Source organism: Rhinoderma darwinii, chromosome 5, assembly GCF_050947455.1.
Source record: "Rhinoderma darwinii isolate aRhiDar2 chromosome 5, aRhiDar2.hap1, whole genome shotgun sequence".
Lineage (NCBI taxonomy): Eukaryota > Metazoa > Chordata > Amphibia > Anura > Rhinodermatidae > Rhinoderma > Rhinoderma darwinii.
Window position 1 is genome coordinate 317,267,133 of NC_134691.1, and position 27,838 is coordinate 317,294,970.

Here is a 27,838-nt window from a genome sequence, read left to right on the forward strand (position 1 = left end):
GACCAGCGATATCAAGGTGGGTGACGCTGTTGAGATGTTGGTAACGTGTGTATTGAGAAGGGCTTCCCCGTGAAGACTTTGTCATACTCTCCACAAACTGTTCTACAGGTGGTCCACCATGTCTAACCAGAGGAATACAATCCAAGAATATCCAGGGATCTCACATGCATTAGGGGAGAGTGTTAGGTCCCCTTTATTTGATTCTCAACATCAAGGTATTTTGTGGAAACCCCCTTTGAATGGGGTTATTCAGGATTATGGAAACGTGGCTGCTTCCTTCCAAAAAAATCAAAAACACCTGTCCACAGTTTTGTGATATCGCAGCTCAGCCTGGATATTCACTTCAATGGAACCAAAGCTGCAATACCAGGCAGCACCCATGGATAGGTGTGGCGCTGCTTCTTATCCTGTGCAACCGTTTTCCAACCAATAGAAGCAATAATTTTCCTCCTTTGCACGAAGCATTTATCACCTTCAGACGATCACTTTTGATCAGTCTTAGAAGCAAAATAGGTCGTCAAGGAAATTACATATGCAGCAATTCCCTAATGTACTTCTCGTACTCCAATCAATAACTTTATGAGGGGAGGGGGTCCAGGTAAAGGGGGAGAGAGCAGATTTGGGGAAATCAAAATGCCAAGAGATGCCTCCTGCTTTGTAAATCAGATAAAGGAAAGTAGTGTTTTCTCATTGGTAACATGGTCTAATGTAAGAGGTAAATAATATTACGCAATTGTTGTATAAGCAATTGCCTGGAGTATAAACAATTGCCTGGAATACAAGCAAATGTTCAGCAAGTCAGGCTGGCATATTGCACATAGCTTTGAGCTGTGGACTAATGTTCAGCTTGTTGTGGAAAAACTGTCATATGATCAAGTAGGAACTTGAACAATTTTCGAAAACAAACATATGGGCTTTTGCCCTGAGTAAACATGGCCGCCACCCGCCGGGTTAAATGTCATACAAAGGCGTGGTTAAAATAACTTTTTACAGTGATTGGTCCCTATCTTCTTTTCGTCATCCCTGACAGAATGCTAGAATTTTATTGGTAAGGAAGACTGGTGACGTGATTGTAGGCGTGTCTCGAGTTTAAACTGCAGCGGCGCCGCCAAGGCTCTGTTTGGGCACATAGACAACAGCGGGCAGCATGGGGGTGCTGGGAGCGCCGGAAACGACGGGCAAGGGGGACCTGTCACTATCCGTGTGCGGGGAGAAGAAGTTCACGGTACCGCAGCCGCCGTCCATCGAGGAATTCGCCATAGTAAAGCCCATCAGCCGCGGAGCTTTCGGGAAGGTGTATCTGGCTCGCAAGAAAAATAACCGCAAGCTGTTCGCCGTGAAGGTGAGACATGGACCGGGGTTATGTGTCAGCAGCACGGTGTTTAACGGTGGTGTATATGTCATGTAGACAACCGTGCTGCTCCAGGCGTCTACGTGGCATGCTGAGGCTTGAGGTGCGTAGTAGTAGTCGGGTAATTATATGGTTGGTCCTCCAGTGGTTGAAAAACTACAACTACCAGCATGCCCTTTTATAAATCATAGCAAAACTACAGTTACCAGTATGCCCTGACAGTCAAAGGGCATGCTGGGAGTTGTAGTTTTGCTGGAGGCCTTGGGTCTTTCTGCAATTTGTCAGTTTTTGCGATGCCTGCAGCTCTTAAAGTGTAGCTAAACGTTTGAGAAACTTCTGACATGTCAGTGACATGTCAGAAGTTTGTATTGGTGGGGATCCGAGCACTGAGACCCCCATCAATCGCTGGAACGAAGCAGCTGAAGCGCTTGTGTGAGCGCTCATCTGCTTCGTGTCTGTTCGGCTTTTTCATGAAATAAATGTATCCGAGTCTGGGCTCATAGACTTTCTTTTGAGTCCGTACACCAATACATTTATTTCCGGAAATAGCCGAAAAGACACGAAGCAGCCGAGTGCTCACACGAGCACTTCAGCTGCTTTGTTCAAGCGATTGGTGGGGGACTCCGTGCTCGGACTCCCACCAATCCAAACTTCTGACATGTCACTATGACATGTCTGAAGTTTGTCAAACGTTTAGCTACAAACAACCTATTTATCAAAGTGATCTGAGGTTCATCATGTGGTGGCACAATCACATTAAAAACGTATCGTGCAAAGCGTTCTAGATCGGTAAGCGTTAATTAAATAATAAATGAGGTATCACTTTGCGGTGTGTATTATGTGGTTTAATTCCTGCACTTAATGGTTTTTTTTCCGTGTTTCCATTGTGGTTTTTATTATGTGATTACGTTTGTTTGTTTTTTTGTCATTGAGATGAAAAATAGTTAGAAATGGCACATTTAAATACAATGCGGTTGAGGTTGTCGCCGTTCGTGCCAGTGGGATAAAACCTGCAAATAAACTTCGTAATAAGTGTCAAAGGAATTTCAGTACTTTTTTAAAAAGCGCAACCACATTACAAGTAGCGGGCGGATGAAGAAACAAGCTGGACACATTCTGGTAAATAAATGTATTAGAAAGTTTATGTCCACACTTTAGGTTAATTTGAGTAGCTGTCCCCTCTCCTGACTTGTCTGTTTTAGTAAATACTTGTATACCCCATGAAATCACAATTCAGGGGCATCTTTTTTTTAGAACTCAGCATTGTGCCGTTCCCCTGTTATTCCTCCTAGAAATATATGAATAAATAGACAACTGGGTGTTACCTACAGTCTAACTCTAAGCACTGATTGGACAGCGTCAGACTGTAAGGACGCACCCCCAAGTTACAGAGGAGCGGCACATCGTAGTGTTCTAAGAAATGCTCCAGAATAGTTATTTCATGGGGACATGTCGGGAGAGGGGACCTAATGGTCCTGTTAGTGATTCGCGTACATGCCAAAGTACGACAAGGTCATGTGATTACAAGGACGGCACATCGTTATGGCCGCATTGTTGACAAATGGCCTTTGCACAGTGGGAACAGAATCCTCCAAAAAATAATTGTATAGTGTTTTTGGAGGAGAAAAAAAAAAAAAAGCAAGACCCTTATAATCCATGTTTGCATTGCAAAATTATGGCATCCTGTGTGCTCCAATCAAAAACTTCTGGGCTCCGATGTAACATTGATAATTCCCATAGCAGCTCCGTGACACCCCCCCCCCCCACATCCGTGTGCTGTGCCTTGAAACAACGCACCGCACACGGACCCATTGGTTTCAATGGGGCCGTTCACACATGCGTGATTTTTCACGCAGCCAGAGTCCACTGCGTGAAAGATACTGCATGTCCTATATTGGTGCATGATCACGCACCTATGTGCCCATTGAAGTCTATGGGTGCGTGAAAACCATGCACCGCACACGCATGCACATGCGTGTTCGGTGCGTGATGTACGCATCAATTCAGTTGAAAATAATAAGAAAAAAAAGATTTGCTTTGCGTGAATAACGCATGACACTCGCAAAGCACACTGATGCATAACGCCACACACACACGCCCGTGTGCATGAGGCCTTAATTGTCTATTTGGGGAAGGGGGTACAAGTATTGAACTAAGAACACAATGTTATCTTGTTTGTTTTGGTTGCTATACAATCTCCTCTGTTTTATGAGGCGATTTACATTGCTTCTTTGTATACTTTTGTATCACTTCGAACTGGGGATTTCACGATACCACATTTGGACTTCGATACCGATACTTCGTGTAGTATTGCGATTTCCATACCAAAACGATACTTTGCCAACAGTAATCTTCTGATGTGAGGCGCGTGGTGTGATGATGAATTTTGAATGTGCTTCACATTAATAGTAATTAAGCCCATCATGTTTCTCAGCCATAATGGGTTAATGTGTGCGGTACATGATAGGGTTAATTACTATTAATATGAAGCACATGGAGGTTAAATTCATCACACCTCGTGCCCCAGAATAAGGCCTTATTCACATGAACGCGTTGCAGTTCCGTGTGTCATCAGTGTTGGCTGTGTGATTTTCACGCATATGCCATCCTTATGACACGCGGTTTTGATGTTTAGAAAAAAATTAAGGACGTGCTTTTATTTTTTCCTTCATTTCTTGATCTACTGTTGCGCGAATCACGCGCGACACATGGAAGTGCTTTCGTGTGCTGCCCGTGATTTTCACACACCGTTTGACTTCAATGGGTGCGTGATGCGCGAAAAACGGCCAACGCTGCGTGAAAATCACGGAATGTTTGAACGACCCCATTGACTAACGTAGGTCCGTGCAACGCGCGTGATTTTCACACGCGTATCACGGACGTTAAACACGTTCGTGTGAATAAGGCCTAAGTGAAAGAAAGCAGTTTATATTTTCTTACAGCGTACACATCATAAATGACGCAAAAAAATTGTTGTGCAGGTGATTACGGCCGCGCTAATACCGAATATGTGTATTTTATGTATTGACTTATTTTAATATTTATTGTAAATAAAGGTATGTGTATTTTTTTTTAATTTTACATTACTTTGTTTTTACTTAGTTTAGAGGCTCTGTCACCAGATTATAAGTGCCCTATCTCCTACATAATCTGGTCGGCGCTGTAATGTGGATAACAGTGGTTTTATTTTGAAAAACGATAATTTTTGATCGTTATGAGCCATTTTAGATTTATGCTAATTAGGTTCTTACTGGCCAACTGGGTGTTTTTTTTTTTAAACTTTTTGACCAAGTGGGTGTTGTACAGAGGAGTGTATGACTCTGACCAATCAGCGTCATATACTTCTCTCCATTCATGTCCATTTGTATTCACTGCACAGCGTGATCTCGCGAGCTGTCACATACACCCACGTTAACTTTACTGAAGTGTCTTGAGAGTGAATAGACATTGCCTCCAGCCAGGACGCGATGCCTATTCACATTCCCGAAACTTCGGTATAGTTTGTGTGGGATTTAATTTACAGCACTGCGTGTTCTCGCGAGATCGCGCTGTGAATGACAGCATGCTGATCATATATGGATAGTACACAGGCCCTTGTTAGGACATATCTAAGTATGCCCTAACAGGAAATATGGTCAGACAGCCCTGGGGTCCTTCAATGGACCCTGGGCTGTCTGCCCATATATGGTATGTCCCTCAATCGCGTCACAGGGATTCCTGTGATGTGATCCAAGGGGCATCGCCCTTCTCATTTTCCCCTGAATGCTGCAGTCCGCTTTGATCGCAGCATTTAGGAGAATAGCGGCGGAGATGAGAGGTTTCTCTGATCGCCGTTATAGAGCGGGGCTGTGGCTGTGTAATACAGCCATTTCCCCGCTCCTGACAGTAAGTGTGTGCGCGGTCAGCCTGAGGTGATGAGGCTGGCGCTGCACTAATGAGCGGCGGCACAGCCACTGAGGACAGAACATGGGGGTGTTTTGTAGTGCGCTCGCCATGTTCTGTCTTCAGTGCCGCCGCTCATTAGTGCAGGGCTGGCCGCATCACATCATCCTGACCGCGAGCGCACTTGTCAGGACTCAGGAGCGGGGCAGTGACTGTATTACACATGTATCACACAGCCGCAGCCCTGCTCTGACTGCATTCATGTGTTACTATACTTAGCTGTGCGGCCGCGCAGCTTAGTATCGAAATACATGAAATAACGGTATCAAACCGTTTGGGGTGCACAGCATTGAAACAGTATCGAAGTTTCAATTCATTGTGGGTCCCTACTTAGAACAATGCCTGGGATATGGCGTCCCCATACATTATTATCATGCCGGCAGCGCGTCTCCCTGTTTACCCATGGAGATTTGCTGCCGATAACGATAATAATATCGCCATTTAAAACGATACGATCTTTAAACGCTTGTTTGGCCAATAATTGGCCAGTGTAAAAGGGCCCCAAAGTCTTTTCCCAGCTGCACAGTAGGGGGCACTATCTCTGTAATAGGGACTTATGAATAAACATATGGACATATTCTTTGCGGCCAAAAGTATAGCACCCAAATATCACATTCACGTCCTAAGGCTACATGCACACGACCATGGTTTTCATCAGTGTTCTGTCTTTGATTTTTATTAATGGATCGCACACTGACCCATTCATTTCTATAGCCCCATGCACACTTTTTATTTTATTTTTTTATTGGTGTTTCTTTCACGGATCCGTGTGGTTTCGCCCATTCAACACTATGGCAACATGAAAACCCAGGACCGCACACTGATGCCGTCCCTGTCCTGTCCGTATGCCGTTTGTGTTTTCTGCAGCGTTCTGAGTCGTACACCAGAAGAGCCTGCTGGAAACGTCAGAAATACAAGAGTAAAGGGCGCCAGGGAGATCATGTGACCTCGGTGTTGGGACAACTACTGACATAATTTTCTGCCTTCCCTATTGAATCCGCAAAAAAACTGATAATTTTTACGGACATGCGGCTGTGGAGTACACACTGATGAGACACGGACCGGAAAAGTGGACAACGGATCCATTGTTTACGGACCGCAAAATAGCATCGTGTGCATGCACGTCCTTCCAAAACTATGGGCATCACAATGGAATTGCTCTCCTCTATTCTTCACTTTTTTTTTTTTTTTATGTATAATTTCAATGAATATTTAGTGACTTGGTAACATTCTTGTTTATGTTTAGAAGCTGGAAACCATTCTGACCTACGTCTACTTGGGCTACATTCAGACGAGTGTCTGATTTGCATGCGTAAAAAACGCCGTGTTTCGCCTACATTCATGTCCGTGTGCCTTGCGTATTGGCATTGGTGTGCTTTCGTGTGGCATGCGTTTATCACGTCTGTCTATTTCTCTGCTTTTCTATGTACTTGATGCGTGAAACACGGACAGCACACGGATGTTGTCTGTGGTTTTCACGCACCCGTTGACTTCGATGGGCGACTAGGTGCGTGAAAACGCACCAATATAGGACATGCACTGAGTTTCACGCAAAGGACACTCGCTGCGTGAAAGCTCACGCATGTCTGAATAGACCCATTGCAATCAATGGGTCTGTGTGCTGTGCATTATTTCAACGCACAGCACACGGATGAGTATTTCGCTAGTCTGCATGAGCCCTTACGTTTGTTTTTGTTACAATGCATCGGTGAATATTGGAGGCTGACATCGAGGACCGGAAAGAGGTTTGTGCAGCTCCTATGTCTAGTTTACAGAGGATTGCGTAGACTGATTACACTGTAACAAAGCCTCAGCTGGGAACAGGACAGGGGGTGTTCAGCGCTGGATGCGCACCAGAATGCTTTTTGATGATGGTGATGAGCTGTATACAGCGATAACGCGTTATTTACATAGGACTGGATATAACCCCTGAAGTAAATGTATTTCTGAATGAAACAATTTTTTCTCCTTTTTTGTAGGTGGTCAAGAAGGCAGACATGATAAATAAGAACATGGTGCAACAGGTCCAAGCGGAAAGGGACGCTCTAGCTTTAAGTAAAAGTCCTTTTATTGTGCACTTATACTATTCTCTGCAGTCCGCCAACAATATCTACCTGGTAAGAGCCTGAAAGACGCACAATGTGATCTCTTCATCTGCAAATGTACCGCTCTACGAGCGATACAAATAAAGGTTGTGTTTTCTCTTTTTGTTTTTTTGTGTGTGGGTATATGGAGTATCTTTACAACTCTTGTAGCCACTGTTGGTCTCCGTTTCTTCTTTCTCACTTTCTCTTCTTCCGATCTTCCCTGCACCTTACTAGAAAAATGCGCAAGAGCCCTGGCAAAGTTTGTGCCAAAAAAAGATGGCGGGCGTTCAGGCACGGGATGTTTTTGTGGTTTTTTTTTTTTTCTATACGGATAACCCATCAATATATGATCGGTGGGGGTTCGACACCTGGACTGTTCCAGCTGCTTTAGGGCACCGGAAGTTATGAAGTATAGCGACTGTACTGCTGCTCTACTTCTATTCAATTGACAGAGGGGCAGAGCTGCAGTAACCACACGGCCGCTATATGGTGTATGGAGCCATCTGCTTATGGCAGAAAGGTCTCCAACCCCCCCAACTCTCACAAACGTCAGTGTGTATGTTACTGCCATTGAGAGGAGAGGGCTAAGCAAAACTCCCAACATGTTGAAATTCTGCATGCCTAATCCTCGTCTCATCGCGCAAACATCAAAGGACAATCAGGCGGGCGCTTGTGGATTCCACTTAAAGGTTGTGTCCAGTCTGGACAACACCTGCCCATATGCCCTGGCTTTGGAGGACTTGGCTTGACTATGTAATAATTTGACTAGGTGCCATGTCGCCACCTACATGTCTCCTGCAGGTGCTCGCCACAGGTTCAGCTGCCGGGTCACTACACAAGGAAGGAGCTGTTGAGTTGGGACAATCCTTTTTGGAAGGGGTATTCCCAGAATCCACATTTATCACCTGTTCACAGGATAGGTGAGCAGAATCTTCTCGCTAGAACCCCATCACTAGAATAGGGGGCCCAAGCCCCTATTCCTCCTCGTCAATGCAGTCTTGGCATGGAGATCTTTGAATAGGGCGGCGGACGATCATGAGCGGTGCCACTCCCGTTTAAAGTCTAAAACTGATGGAGACGGCAGAGTACAGCTCTCGGCTATTTCTGTCAGTCCCATAGACATTGAATGAGCGGCAGCGCACATGCTCGTCCTCCGCGCCATTGAAGCTCTAGGACCCCGTTCTAGTGATCGGTGGGACCCCCAGTGATCAGACACATCACCTATCCTGTGGAAAGGTAATAAATGTTGATTCTGCGAATACCCCATTAAAGCGATGTATTTATAAAGTTACACAACATTTTTATATAGATTTACTCTATATGTAAATTGGTGTGGAAATAGTTTTCTAGTTAAAGACTCTTACGGCAGATCAGCTAGAACCTTCCTCCTGCATTAAACACCGCAAGGCCCTGTTCACACGGCGTGGTTTTGCCGTGTATTTTGGCACGTTTTGTGCACCGAAATACATGTCAAAACGCTTCATTAAGCTTCCCATTCAAATCGATGGGAAAGCGCACAGTTAGTACATACGTGTTGTTTTTTACGCAAGCGTATTTTGAGAAGACGCATCTTGTGTAAAAAGGTCAGGTCAATTCTTTGCGTAAAAAGTTCCCATAGTTGATGGGTCCTAATTGCGCAACAAAGAACGTGGGAAAACGTGTCAGACGCCTGTATTTTAATAATCGTTACAAAAACGAGCGTATTTGACACGTTTAAATGTTTTTTTGGTGGGGGTTTCAGCGCCGTGTGAACATGCCCTCAAGATGGTCTTGGAGTTATACTGGACTAGTGTACTGATACCATGTAGGGGGGGACCCCCACTAGTTACTATATATAACATGGCATACAGGCAAGAAACGGGGCCACGTAACTCGGGGACATGTGTTCTACTTTTTTTTATTTTTTGTTTAGTTTTTTAATATATGCCTTTAGGCTATATTCACACGTCGTATATGGTGCAGACATTTCAGCTACTGAAAATTAGTTTCATACATGTGAATGGAAATGGTTCTGCACTAGGTGCGGGGATTTCTGTAAGACCCATTAAGATGTATGGGACAGTCGAGGAAATATCTGCAACAAACCGGTCGTGGGTGATGATATACCTATATGTGAGCGCTGTCGTACGGATCCATCACATATAACAGCAGTGTCTTCTATCAGGTTATGGAATATCTCATTGGTGGAGATGTGAAGTCTCTCCTGCATATCTACGGTTACTTTGATGAGGATATGGCAGTGAAGTACCTATCTGAGGTGGCTCTGGCTCTTGACTACTTACACAGACATGGAATAATTCACAGGTAAAGAACTTTATTACAGACTTGAAATGTGTTCCATCGCTTTTATAACAAACTTGTTATGTGCAGCAATAGACCTAAACAATAGTTGCAATTTTCTACATCGAAAATCACATATTCTATGGTGAAATATGATCACTTGAATATACAGGCCCAAAGCTCCCGAGGCTGCACTACTGAGAGATTGTAAGTGTAGATTCAAATCAACAAATACATCAAAGTCTACATCCCATGTAGCTGGAATAGTAGTGATTTGTGTATATATGGGGATATCAACGTGTTATATTACAACGTGGATATTACATTTTTATTTTTTATACACTTCTTCTGACCCGTTTCCTTTTAAAAGAGTTCTTGAGGATTTTAAAATTTCAGCATTGTCTCTATATGGAAAGATAAGGACTACAATGTACTACTCAGGGCAACCATTATTGGTCTTGTGCATCCCCCTACGATTCCTGTTGTTCCTCTAGCGCAACAACTTGTCAGGTGACTGTGGCGGCCAGTCACTGGCTGCAGCGGTGGTTCCGGTCCTGTCCCTTTCTGCTCGCCAGTGATTAGGGGACAGGGTGAACTGATGTGTCGTCACAATGAATGTCATGTCAGGGTGCATAGAGGAACAGCTGGATCGTTGGGAGATGCTGAAGACTGGCAGTGGGTGGCTGGAACGTAGTCGGTACGGGGAGTATATTGCACAGTTTATTACTTTTCCATTTTGAGCCCAAATGCAGAAATTTCTGTGAACTCTTTAGGCCAGGATCGCAACACACACCTTTTTGATATTTGATTCAGTTTTTGCCTCTGGTTTTTTGAGACAAACACAGAAGTGGACACAAAAAAAAAAAAGAGGTACACCAGTCTTTTTTTATTTATTTTTATATTTATTTATACCTTTTTTCTTCCTTTTGGATCCATTTCTGGCTTTGGATGATCAAACGGAGCCAAAAACTGCATCAAAACTGTGTGAGTGATCCTGGCCTTAGGCTGGAATCACATGTGCAGTTTTTTTGAGCCAAACACAGGAGTGGATCTTAAATGAAGAAGTAGGTAAAGAAAAAACATAAAAATCCTTTTTGTTCCCACTAAAAATATACTCGTAGTGAAAATAATAAATAATAGAGATACACTACCGTTCAAAAGTTTGGGGTCACCCAGACAGAAGTGTGAGTTTTCATGGAAAACACAAAATTATTTATCAAATGAGTTGCAAAATGACTAGAAAATATAGTCAAGACATTGACAAGGTTAGAAATAATGATTTTTATTTGAAATAATAATTTTCTCCTTCAAACTTTGCTTTCGTCTTGGAATGCTCCATTTGCAGCAATTACAGCATTGCAGACCTTTGGCATTCTAGCTGTTAATTTGCTGAGGTAATCGGGAGAAATTTCACCCCATGCTTCCAGAAGGCCCTCCCACAAGTTGGATTGGCTTGATGGGCACTTCTTGCGTACCATACGGTCAAGCTGCTCCCACAACAGCTCTATGGGGTTGAGATCTGGTGACTGCGCTGGCCACTCCATTACAGATAGAATACCAGCTGCCGGCTTCTTCCCTAAATAGTTCTTGCATAATTTGGAGGTGTGCTTTGGGGCATTGTCCTGTTGAAGGATGAAATTGGCTCCAATCAAGCGCTGTCCACAGGGTATGGCATGGCGTTGCAAAATGGAGTGATAGCCTTCCTTATTCAAAATCCCTTTTACCTTGTACAAATCTCTCACTTTACCAGCACCAAAGCAACCCCAGACCATCACATTACCTCCACCATGCAATGACAGATGGCGTCAGGCACTCTTCCAGCATCTTTTCAGTTCTGCGTCTCACAAATGTTCTTCTGTGTGATCCAAACACCTCAAACTTCGATTCGTCTGTCCATAACCCTTCTTTCCAATCTTCCTCTGTCCAATGTCTGTGTGCTTTTGCCCATATTAATCTTTTCCTTTTATTAGCCAGTCTCAGATATGGCTTTTTCTTTGCCACTCTGCCCTGAAGGCCAGCATCCCGGAGTCGCCTCTTCACTGTAGACGTTGACACTGGCGTTTTGCGGGTACTATTTAATGAAGCTGCCAGTTGAGGACCTGTGAGGCGTCTATTTCTCAAACTAGAGACTCTAATGTACTTGTCTTGTTGCTCAGTTGTGCAGCGGGGCCTCCCACTTCTCTTTCTACTCTGGTTAGAGCCTGTTTGTGCTGTCCTCTGAAGGGAGTAGTACACACCGTTGTAGGAAATCTTCAGTTTCTTGGCAATTTCTTGCATGGAATAGCCTTCATTTCTAAGAACAAGAATAGACTGTCGAGTTTCACATGAAAGCTCTCTTTTTCTAGCCATTTTGAGAGTTTCATCGAACCCACAAATGTAATGCTCCAGATTCTCAACTAGCTCAAAGGAAGGTCAGTTTTATATCTCCTCTAAACAGCAAAACTGTTTACAGCGGTGCTAACATAATTGCACAAGGTTTTCAAGTGTTTTCTAATCATCCATTAGCCTTCTAACACAGTTAGCAAACACAATGTACCATTAGAACACTGGAGTGACGGTTGCTGGAAATGGGCCTCTATACACCTATGTAGATATTGCATTAAAAACCAGACATTTGCAGCTAGAATAGTCATTTAGCACATTAACAATGTATAGAGTGTATTTCTGATTAATTGAATGTTATCTTCATTGAAAAAAAACTGCTTTTCTTTCAAAAATAAGGAAATTTCTAAGTGACCCTAAACTTTTGAACGGTAGTGTACATGGTATCGCTGCGTTAAAAATTACCCATATAGCAAAGTTAAACTGCTATTCACACAGTATGATTAACGGCGTGACAAAAATTAAAAGAAAAGAAAAATGGTGAAATTGCTCCCCTCCCCAAGTACCAAAGTTAATCAATGAGATATAGTTACCTCAAAATAGTACGATTGAAAAATATAACTCTCCCCGCAAAAAACAAGCCGCGGTTATGTCAACGAAAAAGTTATGGATTTCGAAACTTAATAAAAAAGGGAACAAAAGCACTGCGTCCTGAAGGCTGAAATAGGTTGTGTCCTTGAGGGGTTAATGACCAGTATCCTGAGATGAAGAGATAATTGACCTGTGTGGGGCCGGGTGTACTGAGGTTTATTGGGCTCTACGTTAACCACACAATACAGGTCTTCTGTAGAACCGCGTGTTCCCGTTGAATAATCAAACAGTTTTGTGTCCTTCTTTCGTGGTTACACATTTTCTCGTTCTAATCTGTGTTAATCCGGTATAATTTCACATTCTGTGTTTGTCCCAGGGATCTTAAACCAGATAACATGCTGATCTCAAATGAGGGTCACATTAAGCTAACAGATTTTGGACTCTCCAATGTTGCTCTAAAAAGAGGTAAGAATACGTTTTCAATCTCCATTTTTCAAGAAAAAAAGGGGGGAACCCTCTGTTGTATTTTCAATAGGACCGGTCACAGGGTTTCTTTTGTTAACCGCATACTTCTCCCTTATTGGTGTCCTCCCATTTTCTGCTCTAATTTGTATTTTTTTTGCCCTCCCCTTTGTCTTGCTACGGCCCCTGCTCTGCTTGGCGCCTAATATGCTAATTTTGAGTAAAGATGGAGAGAGAAGACTTAATCTCACTCCTCAGTAGGCGTTGTCTCCTGCGTCACTGTGATGCTGTCCAATCAGAGCGGACAGCCTCACCGGGATGCAGAAGACACTGATTGGACAGCGTCACCGTGATGCAGGAGGCAACGCCTACTGAGGAGTGATGAAGTCTCCTCCTCTCTGCACCTTTTAAAGTCGCATATTAGGTGCCAAGCAGAGCAGGGGCCGTAGCCAGACAAGGAGAGGGCAAAAAAATAAAATAATTACAGAGCTGAAATTGGGAAGATACCAATAAGGGAGAGGTATGTGGTTAAATAAAAAACAAAAGAAAACCATGACAGGTCCTCTTTAATTTAATCTAGAAACATTCATTTATTTATTTGTTTTTTTAAGAGATTAACATGATTGACATTCTTACAACACCTTCAATGGCCAAGCCCAATCAAGACTACTTCCGCACTCCAGGACAAGTTCTTTCTCTTATAAGCTCTCTGGGATTTGTAAGTATTTACTAAAATTAAACTTTTGTGACTAAATATATAAATGGTTTATTATGATTAATATTCCAATAACCAGCGTCGCTATAATGTCTTGTTCTTCCACTAAGGATCAGGAGAGAAGTTGCTGAGTGGTTGCAAATGTGTATATATAAGGCTCTGTTCACATCTGTGTTGGAGACTCCATTGCAGATTCCTTCAAATATGATGAGGGGAAAAAACGCACACATTACACATTAACCTGACGAACTGCATTGTAAGTCAATAGGGTCTGTCGGGCACCTCTGGAAGCCACGATGTAGATTTGAACAGAGCCCAATGAAGGGTATGTCCACCTTTGCAATCATTTTTCTTGTTACTTCAATTCATCTAAAATACGAAAATGAAGCAACATTTCAAATATATTCATTAAAAATTCCCTAACATTTTGTGTATACAGCTCTTATGAAAAACTCCATGGTTACAGACTACAAACACCCTGTGTAGTCTGATTCCTGCAGTCCTACTCCTTTTTAAAGTAATCCTTCCTTAATGTTTTATCAAGAATCAGAGGACAGATAGGAGAGGGCATTAAACCCAGAAGATAGGACTACACAGGGTTTGTTTTTAGTCTGTAACCATGGAAACAAATAGATCTGCATAAGAGCTGTAGGCACAGAATAGTAGGATATTTTTTATGAAGACTATTTGTTTCTTTTATATTTTTATGTTGGATGTATTGGTGTACATGGCCTTTAAGGGGTTTGTCCAAATGAAAGATGCCCCTGGAGTTTTCTGATCTAAATTAATGATCTGAAAAGCTGCCTATAGACATGAGAGATTTCTGCAGATTGTTGGCAGATCCAGTTTATTTTATAGGCAGCTTTAATCTTGGGCACGACAGATTGTCAGCAGATCGCACCAACTTTAACTGGGTCTGCCAATGATCTACAGATAGATTTCTTGTCTATGGCCAGCTTTAGACTCCTACACTGTTTTGTGTTTTTAAAAAAAAAATATATTTCCTTAGTCATTTTTTATTTTATTTATTTTCTCTATATTAGAATTCTCCAGTGCGAGGGAAGATGCAGGGAACAACCTCCTCAACGACTCCAGTACTTAAAGAGTCGTCTCAGGGCAATTCTACTCCTCTTATTATGGGAAATAAAGAAAATTTTGTGAAGGCCGGCAAGCTGCTAATATCATGTAAGTGACTTATAATGGACATTAATTGCTACAATTAAAGTAGATCTCGAGGCTCCTAATTTCGGAGGATCATGCGCCAATAACCTAAAAAAAATAAATTCTCCTTTTAGTGGCTTGTTTTATAGCCATTCTGATTTTGCGCTAACTGAAATTAGCTCTCAAACTAACCCCTTGCAGACCTTGATTAATATACAGCAGCCAATCTGAACAAGCAGTGTAAAGCATGGGGGTCAGAGCAGCAGCCTAAGCTTGTGATGAGATTGCAGTTGATTCTTGGATTCATAGTAGATGAGTTTTGTTTTTTTTGTTTTTTTTTATATTTTACTTGAAACCAGAATTCAGTCCCCAAGCTTACGTTTTGAGTAGCGGTGTTGCATGACTGTTCTATGACCCCCTGTACTGTCTGTATAGGGCATGTCTATAGAGACTGCTTACTAGATATGTGTATAGAGCCCCATTAAGGCTAGGTCTTCGGTCATGTCTGGTGAGGGCACACATAAGATTAGCTTGTGTGTAGTGTTCCCACATTCCACCCCTGCAATGAATCCCAACTTTCCTCTCCCGTGAGAAGCGGTAGAGCACTTTAGCAAACCTCCAGGTGGCGCATCTTGTGACAAACTTTCTCTTCTGCTTGAGAAGAATCCTCCCGAGTGGTGGAGTACAGCTCTGATGGCCTCTCTGCACATTATGAGGCCTAGGTAAAGAGCACAAACTGGGAGCTTACCCTGAACGAGGAGTAGTAGTGATCAGGAGGCCGATGCAGGATGCAAACCAGCTGGAGCTTGGGATTATACTATTCAGACTCGGCACGGGCTAAATCTAATAATGGGTACCAGGCCCAAATTGCGTAACAACGTATTATATCTACTATACGGTACGGTGTGTGTGTGTGTGTGTGTGTGTGTGTGTGTGTGTGTGTGTGTGTATACACACACACACACACACACACACACACACACACACACACACACACACACACACACACACACACACACACACACACACACACACACACACACACACACAATATAACTAAACTGCTATCTGCTCATAGGAGAAGGGGGCACATGAGATGACTTGGCTTATAGGAAACAATATAAACAGAGGAAGTAAAACCTAAAGACTGCAGAATTTCCGCAGCGGATTTGTGTGTGGGAATTCCACAGAATTTACAGTAGCAACAAAGTGGTGAAAACGTTAACTTGACCTGCAGCGCAGAATTTAAAACCGCAGCGCCTCAATTTATGCTGTGTTTTCGTGGCTTTTCTGGTTTTCCACATTTACCGTATATGTCGGCGTATAAGACGACTGGGCGTATAAGACGACCCCCAACTTTTACCCTTAAAATATAGAATTTAAGATATACTCACCATTTCGTGCAGGAGCGCTTGACTATGGCCATCGGCGGCAGGACCCAGGACTCTCTGTCTCTTTGAACTCGCGCATGCGCAGATAGGCTGCTTCATCGCGCGAGATCTGAAAGGCAGGGAATGAGAGGAAAGGGCGGGCCAGAGCATCTTACAGAGATGTTCCCTGGCGGCTAATACCGGCTTCCCTCAGATCCGTGGCGGATTCCGTGCATCCCGGGAGCCTGTGTACCGGACTGCAGGCTCACAAGGTAACACACAATCTGTGTGTAGACAATATGTAGACTAGGGATGTCACGATACCAGAATTTGGACTTCGATACCGATACTTCGTTTAGTATTGCGATTTCGATACCAATTTCGATACTTTTGCCAACAGTAATAAAAAAAAAATTCTTCCGTTTTCTGATGTGAGGCGCGACGTGTGATGAATTTTGAACGCGCCTCACATTAATAGTAATTAATCCCATCATGTTTCTCAGTCATATTGGGTTAATGTGCGAGGTACATGATGGGGTTAATTACTATTAATGTGAGGAACATGGAGGGTAAATTCATCGCACCTCGCGCCTCACATTAATAAGTGAATGAAAGCCGTGTTTATTTCATTTTTTTATTTTAATGTTTATTGTAAAAAAGGTGAAGGTGTATTTTTTTTAAAATTTAACAATACTTTGTTTATACTTTATTTTTAAACTTTAATGTACTGACATATATCAGATATGTGCCAGTACATTAACCTGTGGACGGATAATACACAGGCAGTTGTTAGGACATACTTGGGTATGTCCTAACAACATGAAATATGGTAAGACAGCCCTGGGGTCCGTCAATAGACCCTGGGCTGTCTGCCCATATATGGTATGGCCCTCGATCGCGTCACAGGAATTCCCTGTGACGCGATCCAGGGGCATCCCCCCCTTCTCACTTTCCCCTGAATGCTGCAGTCAGCTGTGATCGCAGCATTCAGGGGAATAACGGCGGAGATGAGAGGTTTCTCTGATCTCCGCCGTTATAGCGCGGGGCTGCGGCTGTGTAATACAACCATTGCCCTGCTCCTGACAGGAAGTGCGCGCGCGGTCAGCATGAGGTGATGCGGCCGGCGCTGCACTAATGAGCGGCAGTTCAGGCACTGAAGACAGAACATGGGGGTGTTTTGTAGCGCGCCCGCCATGTTCTGTCTCCAGTGCCGCCGCTCATTAGTGCAGCGCTGGCCGCATTGCATCATCCTGACCCCGCGAACTTATCATGACTCAGGAGCGGGGCTGTGGCTGAATTACACAGCCGCAGCCGCGCTCCCATACATTCATGTGTCACTATACTGAGCTGTGCGGCTGCAACGTGCATCCCTAATGTAGACAATATTCGGCATATAAGACGACCCCACACTTTTGACATTTTTTTAAGGGTGTAAAAAGTCGTCTTGTACGCCGATATATACGGTAATTCAATGGGTTGTAAAACCTGCAACAAATAGCCAAACATTGCGACTCAGAATTTTTTTTTTTATTATACTTACCCAGAACTCCCTGCTTCTTCCTCCAGTCCGGCCTCCTGGGATGACTTTTCATCCCATGTGACCGCTGCAGCGTCATCCAGGGAATCCGCACTGGATGGCAAAGGAGGGACGTGTCCCTGACCACGGCTGGGGTAAGTATGAACGTGTTTTTTGTTTTTTTTTCTGCAACGGAAATTCCACCCGAAAAACTGCATCACAAATAAACTGGTGTGGGTTTTTAGACTAAATGTGCTGCGGGTTCCATGTCGTATATGCTGCGTAGTTTTACGCGGCGTATCGGACGCTTGGAATCCCGGCCTAAGGGTATGTTCACACACACAGGACACCCTGAAGATTTTCTGCAACAGAAAATCTGCAGCAGAATCAAGAAAAATGCTGGTAAATCTGTCACAAACATCTGTGTAAAAATGCGTTTTTTCTGCTCATATTGCTGTGTAAACACTGCAGTTTTTCTGCAGTGGTTTTACCTGCGGGTTCAGTATTAAACGTTGTTTATAGCAAAGTATATTTGCACCTGATGATTTCCAGTGTTTTCGCTATGTAGACGCTGTAAAAACCACAACTAAACAAATCTGTAGCGGAATTTTTGCTCCCCATTGAAGTCTATAGGTCAAAAAGGCAGCATCTTCCCACAGAACCCGCAGCGTATATCGACATCATGCAGAATTGAAAGTCGCACTACATAATAGTTTTCACACGACTTAACTGTGTTTTGTGGTGGTTTTTTTTTTTCCGTTGTTTTTACTTTGTTGCTACTGTAAATGCTGCAGAATTTCCGCACACCGTTCCATTGCAGAAATTCTGCTTCTTTTACGCTATGTGGGAACACGGCCTCAGGAGGCTCTATGCTATATAAGTTTATACTCCTCACATTCCTCAATTACCTGGGACTAGATATAAACTGCTCCCTCAAAGCAGTGTGTGTGTATAGGACTGTATACAAGCCACATTCCCCTAAGAGCGGTGTACACCAATCCATTGACTGAGATAGAACGTCTTCAACTGACAAGGAGCACCCATCACAGCCAAAGCTGCAGTGCGCTTAGCTGACCACGTCTGCACCCTCGTTTCAGCGTCGATGGGGGGGTCTTGGCACACGGAAACCCACCGATCCAAACTTTTGATATATCAAAAGTTTGAAAGTGTAGTTATTTTTTACAACACTGGGAACAAAAAGGGTAAAAATGATAGATCTTGTTAATAAGCATACAGGTAATCTATACATTATGCAGGTATTTGTAAGTGTGTAACGAAGCTATTAGTGCTCTATATTATACCGTCTGTCTTTTTTTTTTTTTTTTTTCTTCTTCTCCACTTATGTGTGAAATGGGAAGGAAAGTGTGGAAAGGGGGAAAAAAAAGAGAAAAAATTTAATATTGTGTGTGTGTGTATATATATATATAATATCTCTCTATCTCTAGGGCTAAAGTATTGTTCATAACGTGACTTCAGTTATTCCCTATGGGTAATTAAGTCTTAAGTGACTCCTGCAGGACTTCTGACAGAATACGTGAAGATCAATCAAAATAAACCAAAAATATAGGTTCAATGTTTCTCACTCGCTGTTTTTCTTTTTCAGGTCCCGATGTAAACACATCCAGTCCTAGCATGCCCGTAAAATGCCTGACACCCAACCTACTAAAGTTCAGGGCACGGCTCGGAACATCCAGTGCCAGTAGTCAGTCCCGTATATGCTTATCAAGTATGGAGTCTGATTGTTGCAGTAGTCCAAAATGGGAAAATGGTAACCAGGTTTGTAATCTGCTTATTGGCTAATAGTCTGTATGTAATTTCTGTAGGTGAATATATGTGCCGTAAGTGCTGTAATCAGTCTTCGGCATATATGCACAACTTGTGGCCCAGAAGGTCTCCATGTGTGTCCAGTCTGCCACAGGATGCTTGCCGTCCCATCGTAATACAGACATGTTGCATCTTACCTGTTTGCTCCAGGCTTGCTCAGAATATAGTAAACTGATTCACTTCTCTATGGCAGCCCTATATTGCTAACTATGGGCCTCCAGCATACCTTAGACATGACCCCGGTTGTGTCCTATGACCCTGACTTTTTAACCAATTCTCGCAAATTGACAAACCATTAGGTCCTAATTGTGGTCTTTTGTTTGCAATAGGTTGTATTAGTAGATGCTGGAGATGGCGTGGGTGCCCAGCTGTGATAAAATGCTGCACTCCAGTTGTAAAGGCTGAGATTGTTTAAAGGGGTAGTCCGGGATTAGAAAAACATGGCTGCTTCCTAGAAACAAAGCCACACCTGTCTATGGGTGGTCTGGTATTGTAGCCCAGCTCTATTGAAGTTGATGGGGCTAACCTGCTATACCACACACAGCCTGTGGAGAGGTGTGGCGCTATTTTTGGAAGAAAGGCATGTTTTGCAAACAACCACTTTAACCTCTAAGGCCCCATTCACACGAGCGTATCAGATTCACACGCGTGAATCTGATCTGTGTGTGTTTTGCGTTATGCATCAGTGTGTTTTGCGAGTGTCATGCGTTATTCACGCACACGGATGTGCATTCGTGTGCAGTGCGTGGTTTTCACACACCCATAGACTTCAATAGGTGCGTGAAAACGCATCAATATAGGACATGCAGTGAGATTCACGCAGCGGACTCTCGCCGTGTGAAAACTCACGCATGTGTGTACGGCCCCATTGAAATGAATGGGTCCCTGTGCTGCGCATGATTTCCATGCACAGCACACGCACGTGCTGGTTCCCTTTGATTCATCTCCGGCATTGTGATTGCTGCGATTTTAACTTCTGGTATGCCCTAAAAGATGCCTGTGTACTTTATATGCACAGGTAGTAATGTATTTAAACATACAGATATTCCAATATATTACTGTTTAAAATAATGAAGTCAAAATCCCCTAATCATGTGATTGATTTAAAAAAAAAAAAAAAGCTACAAAAACAGGTTGTGTGGCGCTACGAATTTCTTTTCTTATGGCAGTATGAAAGCAGACAGGTGCGAATGACACATCTCTTGTCATTAAGGCGAAAATTGGCCTTGTTTTGAAGGAGGTAAATATTCTCCCCATAAGGCACTTTATTAATGTTTTGTGAACTGCAGAATACTGATCCTGTGTTTTTGGTTTTTTTTGTTTTTTTTTCTCTTCTCTGTTCTGCTCCAGGATTTGGAAGGTCCACCCTATCTGAGCTCCAGCCACTTAAAGAACAGTATGTCTGATAAATCACTAGGTAAACTCCAGCTAGGAAAAGTTGCAAAGTACATGAAGGATCTAGAGTATGCCATCTCCCCCATTAGTAATCGCAGAAATTGCAAGAAATTGGACATTCAGAATGACACTAATGACCTTGAAGACACTCCCGTTGCTGACTTGAACGCAAAAGGCTTCATAAGGAAATGTCTTTATGACCCCAATACACAAGCAGAAAAAGAAAACTTGTGCACGAGTGGACAATTGATAGAATTACCCAGATCTCCAGAATCCCCTCCTTGGCTGGCTAGTTCCTCTTTGGATCCCTTAAAGGGCAATGAAGATAAAAATTCCAATAGAGTTGGAGTCAAAAGAAATTTTTCACTTGTTGAAACGAGTCCCGGTGAACATCTTGTGGAAAAGAAAAACAATTCTCTGTATAAACGAGCCTACCCTCTCTCCGGTTCTACGGTCAACCCAAGTACAGGTCTAACCATGGAGATTGAGTCGTTGTTCCTTGGTGATCTCCATAAAAACATTGAAAAGGGTGATAAACTAGAAAATACTTTGGTCCCTGCTACAGAGAAACTCTGCTCCGAAAACCCTGTCGCCAAAAATTTGTTGTGTGAGTTGGATGATAATTGTGAGCAGGATGAGGACCGTAGGAACTCCGAACCAAATGGGGGTTTGGAGTCCTCTCATGATATGTCTATTACAGAACACCCGTTGGAGAAAGCACTGTCTGATGTGGATAAAAGCATGAAAGAGCTGTCATTTGAGTCAGAAGGTGATGCCAATGTCAGCTCCTCTGAGGAAGCGAGTGCAGCCACAAAATCTGAAAATGAAGAGCAGAGGGAGGTCCGGTATATGGGTCGTAGTTTAAAAGATCTGGCCAATGATTCTCTGGCATCTCCAGCTACAACAAGAATATTAAACAAGTCTAAGAGAAGAACTGTAGTGGCTTTCAGAAGCTATAACAGTTCTATAAATGCGTCAAACCTCTCAGAACCTTCCCGAATAAGTATCGGATCATTGGATAAAATACACTTCTCTTTGGGTTGTACAGGATCTTACCCATTGGCAATTACACCTGCACAAAAGGACAGAACGGCCAAGAATTTCCAGGTATAACTTGCTGTTCTACATGTATAGCATTAGTAACAATCATTTAATACATTAAACTTATAAAACCAAAGGACTAATCAATGTGTTTACACAGTAAGTTCCAGATAGGACGGACCACGATGGAAATCTAGCTTGGGTTAGTGGGCTATTCGCGCAATGGATGCTTTACCATAAACTATTATTAAATGGGTATTCTGGTTGTAACAAGTTATTGCTGGGAAACCCACTGATCGCCAGAATGGGATCCTGTCTCCCCCTTTAGCAGCGAGATCACTTGCTGGGAGGAATTAATGGAGCGGTGACAGCATGCGTCCTGCCGCTTCATTCAAAGTCCATGGGCACTGATTGGAATTGCCACTGCATGGAATACGTAATGTATAAGTATCCGGCTTCCTCACACAATAACAGCTGAACAACGGGGGTATCTGCTTTCAGACCAGAGCGATCAGCTGATCACCAGGGGTTCATTTTAGGGAAGTCCTTTTAAGTTCCAAAAAAAAAGGCGTTGACACTGGAAATTATAGTAGTTTTGTCTTGTGAAAAACGCAGCAGCCAGATGTAGATGTTTGCCACTTGTTAGTTAAATATAAAGTTCACAATAGGCATTGCATTTTGGTCTGTTTTTTTGTTTTTAAACGCAGCATGCTCTGTGGGTAGCATTTTTGGTGACCCCCTGAAAGACCTCAATTGTGAAAAATTGCACCAAAAAAAACAATGCCGTGTAGCGCTTGTATGTAGCTTACATGATTTTTTTTGGTGCGTGTTTTTTATTTTTATTTATTTTTTTAATATATTTTTATGCACAAAATAAAAAGCGTAAAGGGGACCAGGAAAAGCCTTGGTAGTTTTCACCTAAAAGATAAGTTGTTCAAACACAAAAAAAATCACCTTATTTCAATTTTAGGGTCTGATAGAAACCCCTTACAGGACGCCAAAGAGTGTACGACGAGGAGCAGTCCAGGCTGAGAATGAAAAAATCCTTGGGACGCCAGACTACCTGGCTCCGGAGCTGCTACTTGGGAAATCCCATGGTGAGTTTCTCCATAGTGCATGGTCAGGTGGATTTGGTTGCACATTTGTACCATGTGCCCGTTTTGTGCCTGTCCTGGTAATGGCAGATAATTGGTCACTGCACTTCAGTTTGTAGGAATATATTTTGAAAGTGTCCCTGTAACATGTGTTTTCTTTGTACACAGGATTGCTGGTATCTGGTAAGTTTAACGTTGCTGCTTTGGTAACGGGATTCTCCTTTATACATAGACTTTGACTTTATTTCACTAACAGATTTCATATTTATTACTACAATCTGTGCAAAATGCTTCATAATACCATTAAGCAGGGACTGTTCTAGTTTAAATTGTATTCATAAGTGCATGCATTCAAATAAAGGAGAAAAATAGTAGTTAAATGGGCTTAATACGCTCATCTAATATACCAGGGCTGTTATGTTCTTCAATTCTGATTTCTAAAGTGCTATTTACAGTATAGGTCATTTCAGGAAATGGCTGCATGTTACTGGGTTGTTCAGTAAGAGTTGCCAAAACGATACCCCCCCCCCCCCCCCGCCTCTGACATTGCTCTTGAATGAAGCTGCATCTCACGGACTTCCTGCTCTGCCCACCCATGCATGCTCTCATAATGCTGGTAATACTCTCTGCTCCCTTTCTGTTACCCTGGTTTCTAGTCCAATTTCAGGAGGGGGTGTGAAGTGAGCTTTCAAAGTACATGCAATGGGCAGCAAGCCTGTGTGGTGCAGCTTCAGCCAATAGCTGTGTAATAGTTTTTGCCTATGGTGTTAAAGACCTGTACTGTACAGATCACCACAGAAGTTTGCATTTTGGGACCTGAGTGAAATAAATAATGGCCCTGGTATGTTACATGACCCTAGTAGCTCCATTTTACTAATGGTGGGAAAATTTGTCCGTTTCACTTGGTGTTTACTCAAGGGATCATCTTTGCAACCAGGTGTATATTTAGGGAACCGTAATGTTCATTGTGGTGCAGTAAGGAAACATGCTGACAGGTGCTTCTATTGTATTCAGTGTCTATGCTGCCAATAGCTGCACTTCGGACCATCCACGTCGTTATATAAAACAGACAACCCCTTTCCTCTTTAGTGCATTGATACCTCACAGCCTTGGATTTACATTTAGTTTGTATACCGGCTTAGGGTCTACATGCTTTTCATCAGCTATGACACAATTTGCTTGGTTTGGCTGCTGGATGTGGAAGGGTTTGTTATGATTGCTTCATACTTGTAAAACAAGACGCTTGGGCATCTGGGTGATCTGGTTGACTCTGACTATACGATTTTAAATGTGTTTCTTTAGGTCCAGCAGTGGACTGGTGGGCCCTTGGAGTTTGCCTGTTTGAGTTTCTCACCGGCATACCGCCATTTAATGACGAGACTCCAGCTCAAGTCTTTCAGAATATTTTGAAGAGAGGTATGTTTTGTTATAGCAGCGCCCTGGCTCATGTTTCTGGGATAAGTGATCCCATGGGGGGGGGGTCTCCTTCGACTTGAAATCCACTGATGTTGGTAATAGGATGACTTGCTGTTTCGGCATTTCTCTACTATAATGTACTGTTTGCTTAATTTTTGGTGTCTACAGATATTCCTTGGCCAGAAAATGATGAAACCCTTTCAGTCAATTCTCAAAATGCAATAAATATCCTTCTCACACTCGACAACACAAAAAGAGCTGGATTTAAAGGTACGAGGTTTTCGCTGGTGGACTCACTGTTTGGATGATGACTTAAAGGGGTTTTCCCCATCAGAGACATTTATGACAAATCTACAGGATATGTCATTAATGTCAGATAGATGCGGGTCCCACCTCTGGGACCCACACCCATCTCTAGAACGGCCCCCTAAACCCTGTTCTAGCTTTTGGTGCGAATGCTGTCCCCAGGCCACTTCCTGACTTTATGGTCGGGAGTTCAATGGTAATTACGGAAACCGTGTAGATCGCATGCTAAGCTGCTTCCGTAACTGCCGTTCACAAGTATAGGAGTTACAAAAACGGCGTAGCTTAGCGAGCTACGCTGTTTCCATAACTTCCGACCATAAAGTCAGGAAGTGGCCGGTAGACGGCGTTAGCACCAAAAGCTTGAATGGGGTTTAGGGAGCCCTGTTCTAGAGATAGATGCGGGTCCTCGAGGTCTGACATTTGACATATCCTGTGGATATGTCATAAATGTCCTTCATGGGAAAACCCCTTTAATATTGCAGCAGTTTTCTTCAATAGGCGACACCTTCCTTCATTGCTTTATATGTAATGGATACAAAGTAAGGTTCTTGCCTCAGCCGCTTTTACCAATATCCCACCCCTTTTCAATGGAGAGGAACTGGGTGAAGGGCCAATGTTTTCTACAAAAAGTTTGTTCCAGGAGCTTTCTTTTCTCACCATCAACCTGATGAGAGAATCTGCCACACAACCAGAGTAAATCCTGCAAAGCGCTCCCCCTAGTGGTGTTTGTGAGCAGCCATCATTTGTATTCTGGGTGCTTCTGAAGGTGACCAGGTAGGTGGGCCCTGCTTTTGGCCAGGCCCATGCTGGCTGTACCTTCTGTACTGCCCTTATGGCTGCCTTGGGCCCACCACCGAATTGCTTATAAAGTTATACCAGCCACATAGCACTGGCCATAAAATAATCACTAGTGCCCACAAAGCTGTTACCATACACTTGTACCAGGCACAGTGCCTCTCTAATACACGTTTGTCACCAAGGGTCCCTCACTGCTCTACACCACATAAAGGAGCTTACATTTGAGCAGCCAATATCTTCAGGCTCCTTTTGAATTTCATTGGGTAGAAGCAATCTATGGTGTAAAACAGTGTCGGGAATCCTGGACACTTGTTTGTCATGGGGTTTGGGAGTCATTTCATGCCATTATGGTAGCAAAAAAGATGCATACGCCAGCTGAAACGTACTTGCTGGTTCAGAGCATCTGATGTAATGATCTGCTATAGGTGCTATGATACGTGTGTTTGAACATGCTTGTATGCATTCCTTTACAGAACTGAAGGCTCATCCTTTCTTACATGGTATAGAATGGGAAAACTTGCAGAACAAGCCAATGCCTTTTATTCCACAGCCAGAAGACGAAACTGACACTACTTATTTTGAAGCCAGAAATAACGCCCAGGATCTCAAGGTCTCTGGATTCAGCCTGTAGGACTCTCTGCCCATGAACCTTCTTCTTTTTCACCATTTTATTATTCATAAATGGGAACTTTGCCCATATTCAGGTTTTTAGCTAAGCTGGCTATTACGTTTCGTAGTTTTAATTAAACATGTGACGTTCCCAAATGTATAAAAAAAATGTAACACTGATGTGAATCTTATGGTTTGTAAATATTTAGTGCTTCTTTAAATGCAGTGTTCTCTACCTACGAACCTTACATTAAGCCTGGTCCCTGAATTGTAAATCTTAATGTAAAATAAAGTAATATAATGTTTGAACTATTACCTAAGATTTATCCTTTTTGATTTTTTTACTTTACACAAAAAATTGAACTGGTTGGTAAAACTATAAAATAACCTAAAATTGCAAAATGGGTCCAACCAAAGCGCTCCGCCACATTCCCTACAATACAGTTAGTGAATCATCTGCCGTACTGGAACTGACCCGATCAACTCAAGTGCTGTCGTTGTAAATTAGAAAACCTATAGAAGCGCCATCAGGGGTGAACTGCACACCAAAAAAAACTAATTGAACAAGACAACCAACTACTGAAACATGCATTATGTAAATAGTCTCGTTTCTCATTGGGGACACAGACCATGGGTTATATGCTTTTGCCAATAGGAAGCCTGACTATAAAACAGTGTGTGCGTCTCCTACAGTATATACCCCTCCTTTATGCACTGAGCTAGACAGTCTTATCTTAGTGTCTGTAGGAGGCAGATGCTCTTGCTAATAGACCAGGCTCTCTTTGCTTTTTTTTTTTTTATATATTAGTTTACTTTCTTTCTTTTTCTTCCAGTGGGAAAACTGGTGACGCTGTCCCGCTACTTTCTCTAACATCTAGCGGGCGCTCAGTGGTTTCCATTGCACTGTTGTCCCCCTGCCATGAGGAAGACTAGAGTGCAATCCCCTCTGTCGCCCACCAACCCGAGAGTCTTGTCACACTGCTAGTTTTTATTTTTTGACTTCAGGACAGCTGAGTATTCCAATCAAGCCCCCCCCCCCCCCCCCCGCCCCCCATATATCCTGCCCTCTCTGCATTCTTTATCTCAGGCGTACCTCTTGGCTGTCAGATGCGCAACCAGCAGAACTGCTTTAGGTGAGCTGCGGGCGCTGTCCCAGAGGATACCGTTCTGGGGTTCTAGCGTCTCAGAGACATTTTTGGCCCTTTTGTTAGGCGGTGAGACTTGCGCTTCTTCCCAGCGGACAGCGGTCACTTGACAGCTGACAGCCTGACACAGCACAACAGGAGGCAGTTACAATGTCATGGCAGTTCCTAAAGATTGGAGTCTGACACACCAAAAATAAATTAAAACCATGTACATTTATTAGATCAATTTAAAAATTACAAAACACATTAAAAGCAGAGATTACCAGAGTGCGGAAAGACAACCAGATCATACATCAAAGTATATATATTTGAATATAATGCGATGTAAACAAAAATTGATAAAGCTATAGCACATTGCACTTGTATGACATATTTGTATCACAGCATGAAAGGGTAAGAGAACCCACTCGGCC

At 43.0% G+C, this 27,838-nt stretch overlaps 1 protein-coding gene across 2 annotated transcripts; it reads left to right on the top strand.

Annotated features, from left to right (window-relative positions):
* The first annotated feature begins 1,064 nt into the window (after positions 1–1,064).
* On the top strand, positions 1,065–26,595 carry MASTL (microtubule associated serine/threonine kinase like). Of its 2 annotated transcripts, XM_075827511.1 has the most exons (13): positions 1,065–1,342; positions 7,273–7,410; positions 9,545–9,684; positions 12,950–13,038; positions 13,647–13,753; positions 14,794–14,935; positions 19,401–19,573; positions 20,972–22,123; positions 23,028–23,154; positions 23,320–23,334; positions 24,454–24,567; positions 24,736–24,837; positions 26,145–26,595. In XM_075827511.1, the coding sequence occupies exons 1-13, from the start codon at positions 1,148–1,150 to the stop codon at positions 26,300–26,302; spliced, it is 2,652 nt and encodes an 883-aa protein (XP_075683626.1). In that variant the 5' UTR covers positions 1,065–1,147; the 3' UTR covers positions 26,303–26,595. The 2 variants fall into 2 exon arrangements, with proteins under 2 accessions (XP_075683626.1, XP_075683627.1); XM_075827512.1 differs by lacking the exon at positions 23,320–23,334 and having other exon boundaries at positions 1,066–1,342.
* The last annotated feature ends 1,243 nt before the right edge of the window (positions 26,596–27,838 follow it).